Raw genomic sequence first — 20,105 nt, 5'->3', positions numbered from 1 at the left:
TAACTTTCACTCTATTATCACTATCAACATAGATAACTTTCACTCTATTATCACTATCAACATAGATAACTTACACTCTATTATCACTATCAACATAGATAACTTACACACTATTATCACTATCAACATAGATAACTTACACTCTATTATCACTATCAACATAGATAACTTTCACTCTATTATCACTATCAACATAGATAACTTTCACTCTATTATCACTATCAACATAGATAACTTTCACTCTATTATCACTATCAACATAGATAACTTTCACTCTATTATCACTATCAACATAGATAACTTTCACTCTATTATCACTATCAACATAGATAACTTTCACTCTATTATCACTATCAACATAGATAACTTACACTCTATTATCACTATCAACATAGATAACTCTCACTCTATTATCACTATCAACATAGATAACTTTCACTCTATTATCACTATCAACATAGATAACTTTCACTCTATTATCACTATCAACATAGATAACTTTCACTATATTATCACTATCAACATAGATAACTTACACTCTATTATCACTATCAACATAGATAACTTACACACTATTATCACTATCAACATAGATAACTACACTCTATTATCACTATCAACATAGATAACTTTCACTCTATTATCACTATCAACATAGATAACTTTCACTCTATTATCACTATCAACATAGATAACTTTCACTCTATTATCACTATCAACATAGATAACTTTCACTCTATTATCACTATCAACATAGATAACTTTCACTCTATTATCACTATCACATAGATAACTTACACTCTATTATCACTATCAACATAGATAACTTTCACTCTATTATCACTATCAACATAGATAACTTCACTCTATTATCACTATCAACATAGATAACTTACACTATTATCACTATCAACATAGATAACTCTCACTCTATTATCACTATCAACATAGATAACTTCACTCTATTATCACTATCAACATAGATAACTTTCACTCTATTATCACTATCAACATAGATAACTCTCACTCTATTATCACTATCAACATAGATAACTTTCACTCTATTATCACTATCAACATAGATAACTCTCACTCTATTATCACTATCAACATAGATAACTTTCACTCTATTATCACTATCAACATAGATAACTTACACTCTATCATCACTATCAACATAGATAACTTACACTCTATTATCACTATCAACATAGATAACTTTCACTCTATTATCACTATCAACATAGATAACTTTCACTCTATTATCACTATCAACATAGATAACTTTCACTCTATTATCACTATCAACATAGATAACTTACACTCTATTATCACTATCAACATAGATAACTTACACACTATTATCACTATCAACATAGATAACTTACACTCTATTATCACTATCAACATAGATAACTTACACTCTATTATCACTATCAACATAGATAACTTTCACTCTATTATCACTATCAACATAGATAACTTTCACTCTATTATCACTATCAACATAGATAACTTTCACACTATTATCACTATCAACATAGATAACTTACACTCTATTATCACTATCAACATAGATAACTTTCACTCTATTATCACTATCAACATAGATAACTTTCACACTATTATCACTATCAACATAGATAACTTACACTCTATTATCACTATCAACATAGATAACTTACACTCTATTATCACTATCAACATAGATAACTTACACACTATTATCACTATCAACATAGATAACTTTCACTCTATTATCACTATCAACATAGATAACTTTCACTCTATTATCACTATCAACATAGATAACTTTCACTCTATTATCACTATCAACATAGATAACTAACACTCTATTATCACTATCAACGTAGATAACTCACTCTATTATCACTATCAACATAGATAACTTACACTCTATTATCACTATCAACGTAGATAACTTTCACTCTATTATCACTATCAACATAGATAACTTTCACTCTATTATCACTATCAACATAGATAACTTTCACTCTATTATCACTATCAACATAGATAACTTTCACTCTATTATCACTATCAACATAGATAACTTACACTCTATTATCACTATCAACATAGATAACTTTCACTCTATTATCACTATCAACATAGATAACTTTCACTCTATTATCACTATCAACATAGATAACTTTCACTCTATTATCACTATCAACATAGATAACTTCACTCTATTATCACTATCAACATAGATAACTTTCACTCTATTATCACTATCAACATAGATAACTTTCACTCTATTATCACTATCAACATAGATAACTTTCACTCTATTATCACTATCAACATAGATAACTCTCACTCTATTATCACTATCAACATAGATAACTTTCACTCTATTATCACTATCAACATAGATAACTTTCACTCTATTATCACTATCAACATAGATAACTTTCACTCTATTATCACTATCAACATAGAACTTTCACACTATTATCACTATCAACATAGATAACTTCACTCTATTATCACTATCAACGTAGATAACTTCACACTATTATCACTATCAACATAGATAACTTTCACTCTATTATCACTATCAACATAGATAACTTACACTCTATTATCACTATCAACATAGATAACTTTCACACTATTATCACTATCAACATAGATAACTCTCACTCTATTATCACTATCAACGTAGATAACTTACACACTATTATCACTATCAACATAGATAACTTTCACTCTATTATCACTATCAACATAGATAACTTACACTCTATTATCACTATCAACATAGATAACTTTCACTCTATTATCACTATCAACATAGATAACTTTCACTCTATTATCACTATCAACATAGATAACTTCACTCTATTATCACTATCAACATAGATAACTTTCACTCTATTATCACTATCAACATAGATAACTTTCACTCTATTATCACTATCAACATAGATAACTTTCACTCTATTATCACTATCAACGTAGATAACTTTCACTCTATTATCACTATCAACATAGATAACTTTCACTCTATTATCACTATCAACATAGATAACTTTCACTCTATTATCACTATCAACATAGATAACTTTCACTCTATTATCACTATCAACATAGATAACTTTCACTCTTATCACTATCAACATAGATAACTTTCACTCTATTATCACTATCAACATAGATAACTCACTCTATTATCACTATCAACATAGATAACTTTCACTCTATTATCACTATCAACATAGATAACTTACACACTATTATCACTATCAACATAGATAACTCTCACTCTATTATCACTATCAACGTAGATAACTTACACACTATTATCACTATCAACATAGATAACTTTCACTCTATTATCACTATCAACATAGATAACTTACACTCTATTATCACTATCAACATAGATAACTTACACTATTATCACTATCAACATAGATAACTATCACTCTATTATCACTATCAATAGATAACTTACACTATTATCACTATCAACATAGATAACTTTCACTCTATTATCACTATCAACATAGATAACTTTCACTCTATTATCACTATCAACATAGATAACTTTCACTCTATTATCACTATCAACGTAGATAACTTTCACTCTATTATCACTATCAACATAGATAACTTTCACTCTATTATCACTATCAACATAGATAACTTTCACTCTATTATCACTATCAACATAGATAACTTTCACTCTATTATCACTATCAACATAGATAACTTTCACTCTATTATCACTATCAACATAGATAACTTTCACTCTATTATCACTATCAACATAGATAACTTTCACTCTATTATCACTATCAACATAGATAACTTTCACTCTATTATCACTATCAACATAGATAACTTTCACTCTATTATCACTATCAACATAGATAACTTTCACTCTATTATCACTATCAACATAGATAACTTTCACTCTATTATCACTATCAACTAGATAACTTTCACTCTATTATCACTATCAACATAGATAACTTTCACTCTATTATCACTATCAACATAGATAACTTTCACTCTATTATCACTATCAACATAGATAACTTTCACTCTATTATCACTATCAACATAGATAACTTTCACTCTATTATCACTATCAACATAGATAACTTTCACTCTATTATCACTATCAACATAGATAACTTTCACTCTATTATCACTATCAACATAGATAACTTTCACTCTATTATCACTATCAACATAGATAACTTTCACTCTATTATCACTATCAACATAGATAACTTTCACTCTATTATCACTATCAACATAGATAACTTTCACTCTATTATCACTATCAACATAGATAACTTTCACTCTATTATCACTATCAACATAGATAACTTTCACTCTATTATCACTATCAACATAGATAACTCTCACTCTATTATCACTATCAACATAGATAACTTTCACTCTATTATCACTATCAACATAGATAACTTTCACTCTATTATCACTATCAACATAGATAACTTTCACTCTATTATCACTATCAACATAGATAACTTTCACTCTATTATCACTATCAACATAGATAACTTACACTCTATTATCACTATCAACATAGATAACTTTCACTCTATTATCACTATCAACATAGATAACTTTCACTCTATTATCACTATCAACATAGATAACTTTCACTCTATTATCACTATCAACATAGATAACTTTCACTCTATTATCACTATCAACATAGATAACTTTCACACTATTATCACTATCAACATAGATAACTTTCACTCTATTATCACTATCAACGTAGATAACTTTCACTCTATTATCACTATCAACATAGATAACTTTCACTCTATTATCACTATCAACATAGATAACTTTCACTCTATTATCACTATCAACATAGATAACTTACACTATTATCACTATCAACATAGATAACTTTCACTCTATTATCACTATCAACATAGATAACTTCACTCTATTATCACTATCAACATAGATAACTTACACTCTATTATCACTATCAACATAGATAACTTTCACACTATTATCACTATCAACATAGATAACATCACTCTATCATCACTATCAACATAGATAACTTTCACTCTATTATCACTATCAACATAGATAACTTCACTCTATTATCACTATCAACATAGATAACTTTCACTCTATTATCACTATCAACATAGATAACTTTCACTCTATTATCACTATCAACGTAGATAACTTTCACTCTATTATCACTATCAACGTAGATACAAATGTGTAGATTTTCAAATTGCAAAACTGGATGGAAAATGAGCCCATTAGCAGGAAGAGTTTGTCGCCAAAATGTTTTGTCATGAAAATCATAAATAAAGATCTGCAGACTGTAGCTGCCTTAAGTGCATTTATTTAATTAATTAATTTAAAAGCACATCCACACGTGGATTTCCAGCTAATGCTCTCTTCAGTTGTGCAAATGAAGTGTAGAATAAATGTAAAATGTAAATGGAGCTGCAGAGTGCAAATTTGTGTTTTAATTTGTTGTCTTCTGCTGGTCCAGCTACTGCAATCTTTTGTCAACATGGACATGTATGTAATGCCATGTGGGAGGTTGAGCAGGCGAGAGGACCATTGTAAGAATCTTAAGGAGCTCTTTATTTGCATAAAGAAATGTGAAAACAGTCCTGTCCAGGAAGTGATTACGTGTCCTTTGACCATAAATGCCCATCTGTCCGTTATTTAATCTGTTTACTATTCAGATAGAGACCAAAATCCAACAACCAATTTATTCCGGTAACAGGTATTGAATAACCAATAGCATACTTTAATGGTTTGTTATCTAATAGTGATTTTGGTAACTTTTTCCATCATTACAAGAAGCATGGCTAGCAGTTTATTCCCTTTGAGGTAAAGGGAGTAAAGCCAACAGACATCTGACAATCCTAATGGATCCTAGGAACAAATATCTCACATAAAATACAAACTATCGACATGTCTAACTAGCACTATAGCCGGAACCCACATCTTGAGACATTTTGTGTCCTGAGACAGCCTTTATGGGGAATGGAACGTTATTGCTGAATCTTTTGTAGTAGCCATGGATGTTTTCTCCATTCCTTTCTAATCGTGGTTCCTTTCCCTGCTCAGATGTTCCTTTTTCACAACGTGACCATCGTCCATCCAGAGGACTTCACTCAGTGCACTACACGTGGGAGTTTCGGCACTCACTGGCATGAAACGGCCTACAACATGTTCACCTTCTCCTGCCTGTTCCTGCTGCCTCTGGTCATCATGATCACGTGCTACACCAGGATCTTCTGTGAGATCTCCAAAAGACTGAAAAGGGACAACGGTGAGGTCAAATAGAGGCTCTGTGGATCTGTTTACTTCAGGGATTAGCTTTTTAATAACAACATCTGTAGCTGCAGTTTGTTTGACCCTTTTAGTAAAAGTGCATTGATAGAAGCTGGGTGGTTGGTTGGGTGATTTAGTTATTATCTCTTCTCTGTCCTGGGCCCTGTTCTTGAAATGTATCTTAACTATCCAGGCTAACAGGATGATACCAGCTAATCCTGTTTACTCTCAACCACTTGGTTGCATCCTTGATGAAGTTACCTTGGATAACAGTGTGCTCTTATTTAGAAATGATGACCAAATGAAGGAAGAGTTAAGGAAAATCTTAAACCTGTTAACAAATGAAACCTTACTTATGAGTTCTGAAGGTAATCATTACATATTAGTGTACACATGATAAATATCTATCTAAATATAGATATAAATCTATCTATAAATACAACATGTTCTCCAATATACTTTTTAACAGTTTGAATATTTGAGTTGAGTTGATGCCCTTCTGTTTTGTTTAGGTTAATTTTATTATGAAATTGTAATTGTGATTATTACAGATCGTGTTTAATTAACCTCCATGTCCTCATCTAAAATCCTCTCCATATAGACAGCCTTTCTTAATGACTCAAAAAAAGCAAGTCACATGTATTTGAAAATAATGATATGTGTGGGGTTTATAGACAATTGTCCAGGTACTTTGGATTTAAGAGAGTTACAGATAAATCTAAAACCAGTTTAAGAAGACCAAAAAAAACAGACCCATCGACAAATAGTCATCGGTCTAATCAGGATAACTCTTTCACACGAAGGACGTGGCACTGGTCCCAGCTTTCATTCAATAAAGTTATTGAGGAAATTCTCACCAAGATGAGTACAAATTGTGTATTTTTAGGATTCAAGAAGGATGTTCCATGCTCTTAATGCCAGTCCCTCGGTTCACCACTTTGCTCCTGAGTGACTAATGTGAAATAATGTATTTCCTGTTCTTCTCTCAGTTCCCTCCAATGAAGTGCGCTTGCGGTGTTCAAAGAATAACATCCCCAGAGCGCGGATGAGGACTCTAAAGTTAAGTATAGTGATCGTCTCATCTTTCATTATCTGCTGGACTCCATACTACCTGCTGGGCCTGTGGTACTGGTTCTTCCCCAACGACCTGGAGGGGAAGGTCTCCCACTCCCTGACCCACATCCTGTTCATCTTCGGGCTCTTCAACGCCTGCCTGGATCCTCTCATCTACGGCCTGTTCACCATTCACTTCCGAAAGGGGCTGCGGAGGTTTTACTGCAAAGCCAGCGCAGCGTCCAATCAGGAGAACCCCACAGTCCTGTCTTTCACCTGCGCCGCCAACTCTCTGCCGCTGAAGAGAGACGGGAGCCCCGTGAGCCAGGAGAGGTTCATGCTGTGTGATGACGACCAAACTAAAGCAGATACAACCATCAGCTTATTAACCCCAGACAACGACACAGAGCGAGATCCAAACCAGTCCAGCCCCGAGAGCATCAAATGAGGGGAATTTACCGTATGAGGCTCTCTGACAATTTCATAATACTTCTATTTATTTAAATGTATTTTGTGTTTGACCGTCTGATGTGTGGGGTTCCTGTATTTCTTGATGTGACATTTTGATTTACTTTACCAATCGTCAAATACTTCTGTATAAATCACAAAATTCACAACTGCAATGGTCGGAAAGCACAGTAGTTGGATTTTCTTGCAGAAGGTAAGCTTCAATCACAACAGACTGACATCACAAGCTTCGTTACAAAGAATGTTTATTGCTCTGTTCATTTTAACTTGTGGTTATTTTTTTAATAAAATGTATTCACTAAGATTTGAAGTGTTTGAATCTGTTGCTGTTGAAAGCATTTTTCAGAGGGTAAATGAAGACAAGCTGTGTGGGGAGAGATAAACAAATCTCATTTTAAATTATAAGCACGCAAATCCCTGTTGCACGGCAATGCCATTCATTACATTACATTGCATTTAGCTGACGCTTTTATCCAAAGCGACTTACAATAAGTGCGTTTGACCAACAAAATACAAACTTGAAGAAAACAGAATCATATAAGTACATCAGGCTTCATAGATTCAGACACATCCTCATGTCTGCAGTGATGTGTAGGCCGACGAGCCTTGAGGGGATGCTACCGCTAATCAGTGCTGAGTCATAGCGTCCAGATGAAAAGGCCATTTATACCCTCTGAGTGTGACAAATTGACATTGGAAGAGTTAACAGATAATTTCATATCTTCCTCGCTATGCTCTTTGGAATCAAACATACAGTTTTTTATGTTAATAACGAAGAATGGTTGGGAAAGAAGGTTCTGGTGCAGACAGTGACGGATCGGCATATATCATGTCATGATAGTGTACAAAAAATAAATAAATATTAAATAAAATATTTTCTTTAAAATAATATTTATGAAGGAAAATATAATACTCAAAAGTGAACTCTGAATAACTGGGAATTGCATCATCTTTCATGTCTTAGGAAATATTTAATGATAAACAGTTTGTAATCTGGGCACAGGGTTTATTTAAGCCTTCCAGGCTTTATGTGGAAGATTTTCTAGGTCACCTTCTGCTATGTCCGCAAGCAATTAGAATTTTAAATGGTGATAAGAAAACATGCATTCTTTAAATTGATGCCTATATACTTCATATTTGACTCTACCTGAATGTGAAATTGAGCTCATGCATACATACAAATTGTTTGCCACCAGGATCCGAAAAGTAATCCATATTTAAAACATGACCTTAGACATCAAAAATTGTAATTGCAACTACACAGCTGGTTTTATCAAATTCATTTAATTGTTTCAACATTTAATAATCTTTAAGAAATAAAATAAGTTCAACAGTTTGACATTTAGCTTCAGAGGAAGACCGTTTTCTGATATGGGATTCTCTGTTATTGTTATCAATTCTCTTTTGTTTTACTTTTGTACTAATGAGAGCAAATGCCTAAAGAGGCCATCGCTGCAGTTGATTGGACGTTTCTAGGGAAGGCAAAACAGAGGGGATTGGGAGCTGGGAATGACAACAGCAGGTTTGTTTTTTATTTTTTTGTATAACATTAAATGTTGATAAAGCATCAATATCACAAGGAAATGACTAAAAGCACAAGACCAACAGCAAAAAGACAGCAATGACAGTTAAGTCTCTGTTTCGTTAAGAGGCTATTGCTGCATTGTTATACTGTCTAATTGTTTTTCCCCTGGTACAAATGTGGATATCTTGAATAGAGCACCTGCACTTTTATTACGCTATCAATGATATTTGGGCCCTTTGCCGTCACCCTCAGTACATTATTCTATTTAATGTATAATGAGGCTTTTGAGCACATATTCAAATCTGTTTTCCGCAGCAGTTCCTTTTCACACAGAGTCCGATCTGATGCGCTGAAGATGCAGTACCAACGATGCAACAATGGAGAGTGTGTTTGTATGCAAACGATAAGGGAGATGTCATCCGAAGAATCTCTCTGTCAAATGAACACCACCTCTCCATTGTAGCTCAAGGATTCAAATGATTGATCTGCCGCCAATCTGCACTAATAAAGAGAGAAAATCATGAATAATTCAACAGCTGCATATTGCTGATTGGTTTCAGAAGAACAATATCCTATCTGATTTGTTTTGATCTTCTGACTGTGAGTCCCTCTCACATATTTTCATCCAATTAGCTGTTACTCTATGGTACTCAATACAAATAGACAACATTTAGCTCGTTTTTTGCTTCCTAAACCCAAACATATTTTCAGTGACTGTTATGGGACAGACTATAACATTCCAAATGCACTTCAATATTTCTTGCACCCTGTTTTGTTTTTTGTGTACTGTCATTAAATAAAACTTATGAGACATTCAAGGACCCAAAGGGGACATAATCACTCCAAATACACTCATCCTTTTGCGTAAAATATCAGAGAAGGCCTTCCAGCACCACAGATTTAACAACTAATTCAACATAATAAAACAATGTCAATGTCCTTTTTGTACAGTTAAACTGATTAAGGGTCATTGCCTCAAATATGTTTGGTAGTTCTTGCATAAAACCGGAGATAACGTTATATTGGAAATATCATTTGGACCTGTGAGATAACAGTCTCTAATGAACATTCTTGCAGGGTGCATTCAGAAGGAGCTCTTCAATGGAATACAAAGAACATGCAGAAATACAAAGAAACAATAGTACCTCGGAGCAAAACAAGATGTGCTGCTGCCCCTCAGCTGGCTGTGTCTCTGTTGCTCGAGCTCGGCTGTGTCCTGCAGCTGCTTCCATGTGTGGGCTATAGCTTTGTTCCTTTCATCCACAGACAGCGCTCTTCACATGAAAACATAGGGGACACATGATAAGACACTACTTTAACAGTGGATAGTTTGTGCCCTGTTGTTTGGATTTGTGGGAATATATTTTCCAAAAACTATTGGACACCACATAGATTATGGTTGCTAGACACAAAGAAAGCAACCTTTGCCGGAGGTAGATATTGCAGGCTTCCTCCAGTGTGTTTTGTCTCTGGGAGTCTGGATGTGAAATTATATACTGCTCCATGATGCCATGCTCTCCAAAAGTGAAGCTGAACAGCTGGCTCTGTCTCCCTGCGCTGCAGCTGGACTCCTGCTCCCCTGTGGAAGACATGAAGGCCTTTAGTGACAGCAGTTCAGATTTCATTTGGGACAGTAGCTCAGTCTGTGGAAGAATTGGAGGGTTCCTTGGTCCTAATTGAACAAAGTACAGATTGTTGACTTTTAGCAGACCTCACCATGCGGCCCTTCAACCCGTTTGTGCATGTGTGTATTTTGTTCCTTAGTGAATAATGTAAAATAACAACAAAAACAATGAACATGTATTTTCCTCTGGGGATTAATAAAGAACATTTGACTCTTGGTTTACCTTGTATGACCAGAGTCTGCTGTTTAGTGTTCAGAGCATAAACAGGACTGCAGGGAGTGGAAATCTGAAAAGTCTTAGGAGGATTTAAGAAGCACACTTTGGTTTTGTTGAGGACATCTTGGAGGAACATTTTTCCATTTCTTTGCACCACAAGCATCTGGTCGAGGCAAAAAAGTAAGACAGGAGAATCCAGAGAATCAAATATTGTTATACTTTTGGTACTATAGGAATTCCCTCTGCATTTGAGCTTAACTTTTGTATGAGTAACTTTATTGTTTCTACCATACTCTGCAGGAACGGCACTGGTGCAATGACAGTTGGGATGTCTCCGCTGTCTTTGGGCCTGTCGCGACAGAGGACGTTATGAGTGAGGTAATGTTTTGTTTGATTGCATTTGATCTGACAGAGATAATAAATACATGATATGGAAATGTGTAACAAACATATAGGATACCTTTCATTGAGCTGCGCTGTGCAGGATTGAGCCCCTCGTCCTGAAGTGACTGCATGAACCGTTCCACTTTTACACAACACTGAAAGACAGACTGTTGCAGCAGTTTGGGAATCATCAGCAGACTCAGGCCGGAAATCCACAAACTGCATCCTGGAGAAAGCACTGTCTGTTGCGGACACTGGGACAACAGACAAAGGAGACCCTGAGGGGGGGAAGAAAATGAGAATGAAACAAGCCATAGCTTTATTGCAAACCTAGGAGGCAAAAGTGTCTACGTGTCTGTTGCTGCATCATTCCACAAACTCATTATTGCTTTTCAGTGATGTTTCTTCTGGGGAAATCCTAAAATAACTAAGATAACTGATATGAGGAGCTGGATAGCATACACTGATTCATGTTAAGGTAGACATATTAAAATAAAACTACATGTGGATACTATAGGAACAAATATGTTTTTTTTACATGACATTTTCATTAAAGGTAGGGTAGGTAAGAATGGAGAAACCAGCTCGAGTGCGCTAGAACTTGAAAGTACGCAGCCGAATAAAATCTGCCCCTTCCTTCAGACTTCCTTACAGAGTCCCTCCTCCAACACACACGGACGCGCACATGACCAATGAGGACACGAGATAAGTTTGTGCACAGATGGAAGGCTGACAGGCAGGTAGGCCATCCAGTTATTTTAGCCGGGCCGGCTAAAATGATTGGTCGTGCTTTTTACAGCGCTACGGCTTCCAGAGATGAAATTTGTTATGTATTTATTGTCAAAGCATTTAATGTATTCATTGCTATCGGGATGTTAAGAGCATTCCATGGAATATAACAACAAGTGTTTCTGAAGTGAATTACCTACCCTACCTTTAAGGAGAAACCAAATAAACACAAATGCTCAAATTGAATGGCTTGGATAGGATCATATTTTTGGAATACTTCTCCATAAGGTTTGCTCACCAGACTGCCTGTCCCACACACACACTAAAGCGTCGTCGAGCCCAAGAGCAATGAAACGTGTGCATCGACTAACAGCAGAGCAGAGGATTTCCTTTGCGTTTGGCCACAACACATCTAGCATGGGTTCCACATCTGCCCCAAAAACAGAAAGGTCAACACCAGAAATCTATGCCTAGTAACAACACCCAACATGTTTTAACAATGTGAGCACCCAGCAGATACATATCCTACCCGTTTTGTTCTTTGGTGACTTTCGTAGCAAATAATGAAAAAGATTATGGCTGCCACTCCACCACACACAGACAGAAACAGGCAATGCTGCGGAGAAAAGGTCAGAGATTAAAGACGACGTTAATAGAAGCACAGTCTGCCACTGTAGATATGATAAGGCCTTGATTGAATGAAAATGAGGGATACATCAACAACAGGGATCAATTAGCTGGCAACTGCAATTGTCAAATGTGTTTTTAGTGGACGCTCCCACGTCCATTACAAACCTGGCTGATCCTTTGCATGACTATCACCAGGAAACTGACCACAAGGCAGGAGAAAGTGATGGGTGCAACGTCTGAAAAACGATTTCATGTATGAGACATGAATAATGTATGCAAAGACTTCAATCAAAGAACATGCAAGTACATCTCAAACAGAGCTATGATATTTCTTCGCGGTTACATGCTGGTCGAAACTGTAAGCTTTATCGAACCTTAGGCTTTCGTTTATTTTTCCTGCTTCTTTATCAAAAGGCTGTTCATCCCATTGACTGCTGCCCATGTCTTTGTCCAGAGCCAGACAGTATGTCAAAAAGTCGTTCTTCTGCAACACCTCGAGTGGACCATCCAGTTCTGTCCCTGCAAAACAGCAGAAACATGCCGGGATATTGATTCTTATCTTCAATGTATGTGCTTATTATTTAACTGCAATTTGTCACCTACAGTCTATGCTTGTAACAGCAAAGAAAACAAATAACTTTCACTTTAGTCATTTAAAAAGAGAGAAAGTTATATATTTTCTTATCGTGTCCACAAGGCAGTCAGGTACAGGGCTTGGTTAGATGTGGTTCAGCCACAGCTGAACACATTGCTGTCCCTTCTCATTAAACTCTGCCAAGTCCGATGTTGTGCAGGGTTGCTCCAGCAGGGGGCATATCAGGAGATGTTGCATGGTTTGTGGTTCAATGCCGCAGTCACACACAACGTCTCCGTCATTTAGGTATCCCCATTTGGCGAGAGTGGCTTTTGCACGTCCAACACCAGATCTTATTCTGTTTAGGCATTTCCACACTGCGTAGTTGGTGTCTGCTCCAGGGGGCAGTGCCTCGCTCGCCTTTAGCTCCATTGTTGTTGCTGATTTAGCCTAGTGTTTGGGCAGAGCTCCACTTTGCTAATTATTTTCCTGTGACAGAGTTCTCAGCATGGCGCGGGAGGTTGTCAAGTCTTTCTTCCCACCGAGTAACTCTTTCACCGCTTATGCTCGGTGTTCCGAGGGGTGGGACGCTCTTCAGGAAACTTTTCCTGGATTTAAGGCGGCTTTTGGCTGGCACATGGCCAAAGAGAGGATGTCTTTGGTCAGTAGACTGTTGTTGGCGCTCTTTCTTGCTTGCTGCATTTCGTCGTATCTCTGGTGGGGCTATGCCTGCCAGGATGTACAGACGGTCTGTAGGTGTTGATTTCAGGCAGCCTGTGATAATGCGGCAGCTAGCATTGAGGGCGGGATCCAGCTTCTTGGCATGGGCAGCTCGTTCCCATACTGGGCAGCTGAGTAGCAGAGGGCTAGTGCGGTTGACTTCAGAGTCTGTGGGTTTGCACCCCAGGTCGTGCCGGTGAGCTTGCGGATGATGTTATTCCTCGCACTCACTTTGCACTTAGTCTTCTCAGCGTGGGTCTTAAAAGAGAGGCATAGTCTGTCCAGGGTTACCCCTAGGTAGACTGGGTGCTCACAGTGTTCAAGGGAGGTTCCTGACCAGCTGACCTTCAGTTGGCGCTTGGCTTCATGGTTTCTCAGGTGGAAGGCACACACCTGTGTCTTAGATGGGTTTGCACGTAGGTGGTTCTCTTCATAGTAAGGTGTTAGCTCTGCCAGAGCGTTAGAGAGTCTGTCTTCCAGTTTTGAAATCAGTGGCTTGTGCACCTATGCCAAGATCGTCTGCATAGATGAAGCGGCGGGTGTCTACACTTTTTGGTTGGTCGTTGGTGTAGATGTTAAAGAGAAGTGGTGCAAGCACACTTCCCTGTGGGAGGCCATTCCTGAGTCTTCGCCACCTGCTTTTCTTTCCTCCTAGCTCAACGAAGAAGTGCCTATTTTCAAGCATGCTTTCAATCAGCTCTGTCAGGCAGGTGTCTCTTGTGGTCTCCAGGATCTTACTGAGGAGACGTCTATGGTTGACTGTGTCATAGGCAGCTGAGAGGTCGACAAACGCCGCACCAGTTACCATCCCTTCCTCATATCCGTCTTCGGAAACCTGGCGGAAAGTTATATAAATACTAGGGCTGCACGATATTGGAAAAAACGGACATTGCGATTTTCCCCCGTTGCGATGTATATTGCGATACGAAGAAATACAGGAATTGAAGAAAAGACAGTTTTTTTTGTCCGCAAACCATCCTTTCTTGAACTTTAATGCTATACAATTGGTATTTTTCTAACTATATTTAACCGGATGAAGGATTTTAGTCACGGACATCTGGATCTTAAGTTATCAGAGCAACAAGCTGAGCTAGCTCGTTTACCAGCGCCGAGCTGCCCTGGAGAAACACATGAAACTACTTTATTCAGTGTTTTCACCTTTAATCACCGGGTCCGTTTCTGGTCCGTTTGCTTTGTAGATTTGATTGTGATTGGTGGTTTGCTGTGCATGCAGAGCCTGCATGTCACTCACTCAAGTACCCCTGACATGAGAGCTGCGGGAGTTTTCCTTTTGTAGCAAGCAGCAAAAGAATTGTAACATGACGTGTTTGAGTTAATTTGCCTACTTAATATCACACGTCCTAAGAAAAACACCATGCATCTATTCTACACCATGACTTCCACTTCCACACACCACACTATAGTTGTAATACATGGTTGCTCTACAATTATACCTGCAGGAGTCTTGGGTGGCTGGATTTTAATCACCGCTGCAAGTGGAGACCATTTCACTTCCACATCTGCAGATGAGTCAGGGTCCTGAGGATTCAAATAACATTCAAACTGCTTGAAATGTCCTCTGTACTTGAAACTCAATGGCATATAGGAGTATCTGGCACCAGATAAACCGGCATACATTCTTATTAAAACTAGAAATCCCTGTGGGAACATCCTTCCCAGCCATATTGCTAATAACAGAGAGCACAGGAGCATGTATTGTTATGTATTATTGTGTCGGTAGCCACTCTGGAGTGCAACACGCTCCAAGGGTAGCACTGTTTTTAGAAAGCATTGAGTCCAAGTACTTTTCTGTTCTTAATGCCATTATATGCCTTTATCTGTGAACATATTCTACCATTTTCTCATTTTTAAGATACAACTGCTGCCCTCCGTTTTCTTTCTGTATATTTGAAAACTACTTACTGAAAAAAAAAACGTAATAAATTCGAACTTATGTCAGATTCAACTGGTTGTTGACAATGAAATGTCATTGTATGTCGAATGGCTCTATGATGCCTAATACGCAACCATGTTATATCTACCCTATCATTCAGATTTCAGTACATTACCTGATTTTGAGATGGTTCCATCTCCAACTCTTTGAGCCAAGCGTCTGAGGGGAAGTGATAGACCTCGAGCCAAACATCACTGTTACCTTATAGAGAAGAGAAAATCATGCAATAAATACTTGAAAGAGAAGCTTTTAATTAAAATCATTAATTAATTAAAGGAGCTCTACAGGAATGGCGTACTTACAGCTGATTGACGCCGCTCCATAATGTCCCCCTTCAGACAGTTCAAATGTCAAGCAAATGCTCCTTTTGTTGATATTTTCCTGATATTGAAAGGAATGAATTATTGAAAACAAAATGTTACACTCCTAACCCTAACACACAAAAACAGAAACAGTTTGACATTATGTAAGTGTCCCTATCAACAACACATACAAACCAAAAAAGGTGGAGGACAGTCACAAATATATCTGTACGTACCATGGTGTTAATAACGCTGAGGAGGTGAATGCTCTCACAGTGATATGCAAAGACTCTGGCAACACCTGCAGTGAAAAATGAAAGGAACTTATTCCAGAATGACAAAACATATTTAACACTTTCTGAAAATCTCTTTGGCCTTTCTTGTTGTAACCTTTATTTTCTTTAATTCCATGTGTTTTTGTCTCAGCGCAGTTCAGTAATAATTCATGACTTCAGGATCACGCAGAGTATTTCCAGTGTACAAATAAATGTCAATCTGTCAATCCCAGACTATCTGTTCATGTTTTATGCAGAAGAAGGATGAGAGAGGCACTATACTGACCCATATCGTCAACTGTGGCAAGCAGATAGGCTTTCTCAGCCATTCTGGTGATTTGAATAGAGGTCATTTCCAGCCCGTCCTGCAGCCACTCTGCAGCACAGAGCAGAGAACAAGCACACCACACAGAGAAACCCCGGGAGTGACCCAGGCCGAGGAGCCTGCCGTCTGCAGAGCACGCCACACAGAGGGTGCTTTCTGGGAGCTGACAGACAAGTCACAACAGAGAAAAGGTAATTCCTTTGAAAAACACTGATCTGATCTTTTCATTCAATAACCTATTTTTTTACGGTCTGTTTAATAGATTTTAGAATAGAATTGGGAGGGATGAAAACCCTCTTTAATGGTCACACATGCAGAGCACACAGCACACAGTGACATTTGTTCTCTGCATTTAACCAGGAGTCTAGTACTAGGAGCAGTGGGCAGCTATTGTACGGCAGGGCCCAGGAGGTGAACTGGGACCTCTTCATGTAGCAGTCCACACTCCATATATAGGTCTGGTCGGGGACTTGAACCGGCGACCCTACGGCTCACAGTCCAAGCCCCCTACTGACTGAGCCACTGCCGGACACTGTTTTAAGGACAGGTAGTGTGCTAAAAGTGTGAACATAACGGCACCACTCTGAGCTAACCAAGGAGGCGGGATAAAGCAAGGAAAAGGATAAAGACAATTATGATAGAACAGACATATACGAGGAAGAATAAAATGCTTTACATGTTTCAATAAATAAATGTTCTATATAGGAAGTGAAAGACAGTGATCAGAGAAATAGGTGAAAATGAAGAAGACCTTATCACATCCTCTTAAGCACATGAGTCGTTATTAGAATACAATGAAAGGTCTTAATGTGCCTGTAGAGCTCTTTGGACGCATTGTCATTGGAATAATGGTCAAAATAACACAGAGTTTAGAAAGAGTTGTGCAGATGGTTTGTCAATTATGTGACAAGAATAATTTCCCAATAATAATCCAATACATTTAAACCCCCCAATCTATACCTCTGTTGCATGGGACATTTCCAACGTAGGTGTTTTCTTCATGGATGTTTCTGTGCTGCAAGCTGCTGTCATGTTTGAGTCAACGGTGCTTTTCCTGGAATACGTGGACATCCTATGATCAGAAAATGTTAATGTTAGAATCAACATTTTATTGTTTGTAAACTTCAAGTTACATTACAATGAGGAGTAAACAAATAGAAACCCGTAAAGTACATCAAAACTGTATATAACTGTATAAAAAGTACTTGACTAAATGTGCTTTGTTACAACCATTGTAATATCAGTGGTGGAAAAAGTACTCGGAATTTTTACTTTTAATCAGGTTTAATACAGAGTTGAAATTCTCAGTTACAAGTGAAAGACAAGTATTCAAATATTGTTAAAGTACAAAAGTATTACCATTAAACATAATTAAAGGAAGTGGTGTACTTTAAGAAAGAATAGAAGATGCAGCATTTGCACAAAAAAATGGTGCAACTGAAATAGGGGTTTTGTCCTTCTCCCTCTGCGTGGGCCCAGTACCTACTAAATAAAGTAAGTACCTCAAAATTTGAGTAAATGTACTCAGTTACTTTACACCACTGGTTACAAGTCTCTCAAAAACGTTCCAACTCTGGTAAAAATAGGCCTAAAACAAGTTAACAAGAAGAGGCGTATACTTTGCATTACAATACAAAAACGTTTCCTGGACTGTTTGGGCCTAGTTAAGAAGCAGGCATGTTAGCTTGTTAGCCAAACTACAACAACAACACGTTCACAAAAGGTAGAGCTAATGCTATACAACTATAACCACAACACACACAAAGTAGCTCGTTGCTTAGCTCAGCCGTGAGTTAAACTATCAAATACAAATATATATAACTCAAAATGTCATTTCATGTCTCATGCTGCTAAGCCTGCGGTTTTACCTTCATTTGTCACACCAGAAGCCGTGGAGTGTATCACGGTCGTCATGACAACTGTTGCCATGTCTTCAAATCCTTCTACAGTAAGGTTACCGGTAGCCTACTTGAAAATCAGTGCCATAACATATTTATGGTGGCCCAGTGTTAATTGTTTCAGATAATAGTCTTATTTGTTACGGTTAGGATGCCGTCACGGATAAATTGGCTTCCGATATCTGTCAAACAGCAGCTGCTTAGGGATCGTCTTTCAAAATCAATAGACACACACACAATTTAAAGCTTTATTTTCTCCTCTTACATCCCTTCAAATTCAATCAATATGGAGGAATTGAATAATCTGGTGTTTTGTTATTACCTCGTCCCTGCAAACACAAACTCAAAAAATCAAATAGATCTTTAAATAACCAGATGGCTTTTTTATAAAACATTTTTTTATTTCTATCCTGTTTCTTTTTAGACTATTTTTATTGTTTTATATTTATTTATGTTGCATTGTAAATGGAGACTGGGACTTAAGATTTCCATAGCTTCTGTGCTTATGACAATATAACTTTTGAATCTTAAATCTATAGGAAGAAAATATATTGATATATTTATAAGGTTTTGTATGTAAATGGTTATGTTCAGATGTTGACCACAAGGGTAAATGTTAATAAACTCAAATTCACAGTGGTTTCATTGAAAAACACTGAAAACTCATAAGCTCATTAGTAGGCTATTTAGTGAATAACAGTATCTGTCAAACAGCAAAGGAGAGGGTATTTTGGGTAGGTACCGTACCACTCTGCATATAGACTCTTATTGCACTATTTCACCTTTTTAAACTATTTTTCTATTTACTATTTACTTGCACTATATTTCTGTTTATCTGTTTTATTGTGTTGCACTGTTGGGGGGTATACTACGAAGCAGGATTTTCGCTTAGCCGGCTAAATTCAGGGAAAACTCCGGCTTTCCGGTCCTACGAAGCTGGTTCTCTTTTTAGCAGGCTAGATCTCCATGGTAACTTATGCTAAGCGGCTAACCTGGTCGGGAGCAGGTTAGGTTGCAGGCTAAGAGCTCAACTCAGTGAAAGCACTGCCTGCTGACCAATCAGAGAGCAGTGTGTGGAGTTTAAAGCGATCAAG

General features: G+C 37.2%; 2 protein-coding genes across 4 annotated transcripts; one reads left to right on the top strand and one right to left on the bottom strand.

Moving 5' to 3' along the window:
- Positions 1–5,560: 5,560 nt before the first annotated feature.
- Positions 5,561–7,849, top strand: LOC117533008 (gonadotropin-releasing hormone II receptor-like). The gene is made up of 3 exons (XM_034196640.1): positions 5,561–5,568; positions 6,072–6,331; positions 7,323–7,849. The coding sequence occupies exons 1-3, from the start codon at positions 5,561–5,563 to the stop codon at positions 7,832–7,834; spliced, it is 780 nt and encodes a 259-aa protein (XP_034052531.1). The 3' UTR covers positions 7,835–7,849.
- Positions 7,850–9,119: 1,270 nt separating this feature from the next.
- Positions 9,120–19,050, bottom strand: wdr93 (WD repeat domain 93). Of its 3 annotated transcripts, none has more exons than XM_034196655.1 (17): positions 18,982–19,050; positions 18,074–18,185; positions 17,075–17,276; positions 16,750–16,814; positions 16,514–16,592; positions 16,327–16,412; positions 15,712–15,796; positions 13,338–13,482; positions 13,129–13,199; positions 12,863–12,949; positions 12,632–12,763; positions 11,681–11,882; positions 11,509–11,569; positions 11,227–11,383; positions 10,802–10,958; positions 10,525–10,653; positions 9,120–9,880 (listed from the first exon to the last, which is right to left on the bottom strand). In XM_034196655.1, exons 2-17 carry the CDS (start codon positions 18,182–18,184, stop codon positions 9,844–9,846), a joined length of 1,806 nt encoding a protein of 601 aa, XP_034052546.1. In that variant the 5' UTR covers position 18,185; positions 18,982–19,050; the 3' UTR covers positions 9,120–9,843. The 3 variants fall into 3 exon arrangements, with proteins under 3 accessions (XP_034052546.1, XP_034052548.1, XP_034052547.1); XM_034196657.1 differs by having other exon boundaries at positions 11,227–11,299; XM_034196656.1 differs by lacking the exon at positions 18,982–19,050 and adding an exon at positions 18,473–18,832.
- Positions 19,051–20,105: the final 1,055 nt, after the last annotated feature.

Source organism: Gymnodraco acuticeps, unplaced genomic scaffold, assembly GCF_902827175.1.
Source record: "Gymnodraco acuticeps unplaced genomic scaffold, fGymAcu1.1, whole genome shotgun sequence".
In the NCBI taxonomy this organism is placed as follows: Eukaryota; Metazoa; Chordata; class Actinopteri; order Perciformes; family Bathydraconidae; genus Gymnodraco; species Gymnodraco acuticeps.
Note: the sequence above shows the minus strand (reverse complement) of the source record. Positions and strands in the feature narration are given on the sequence as shown.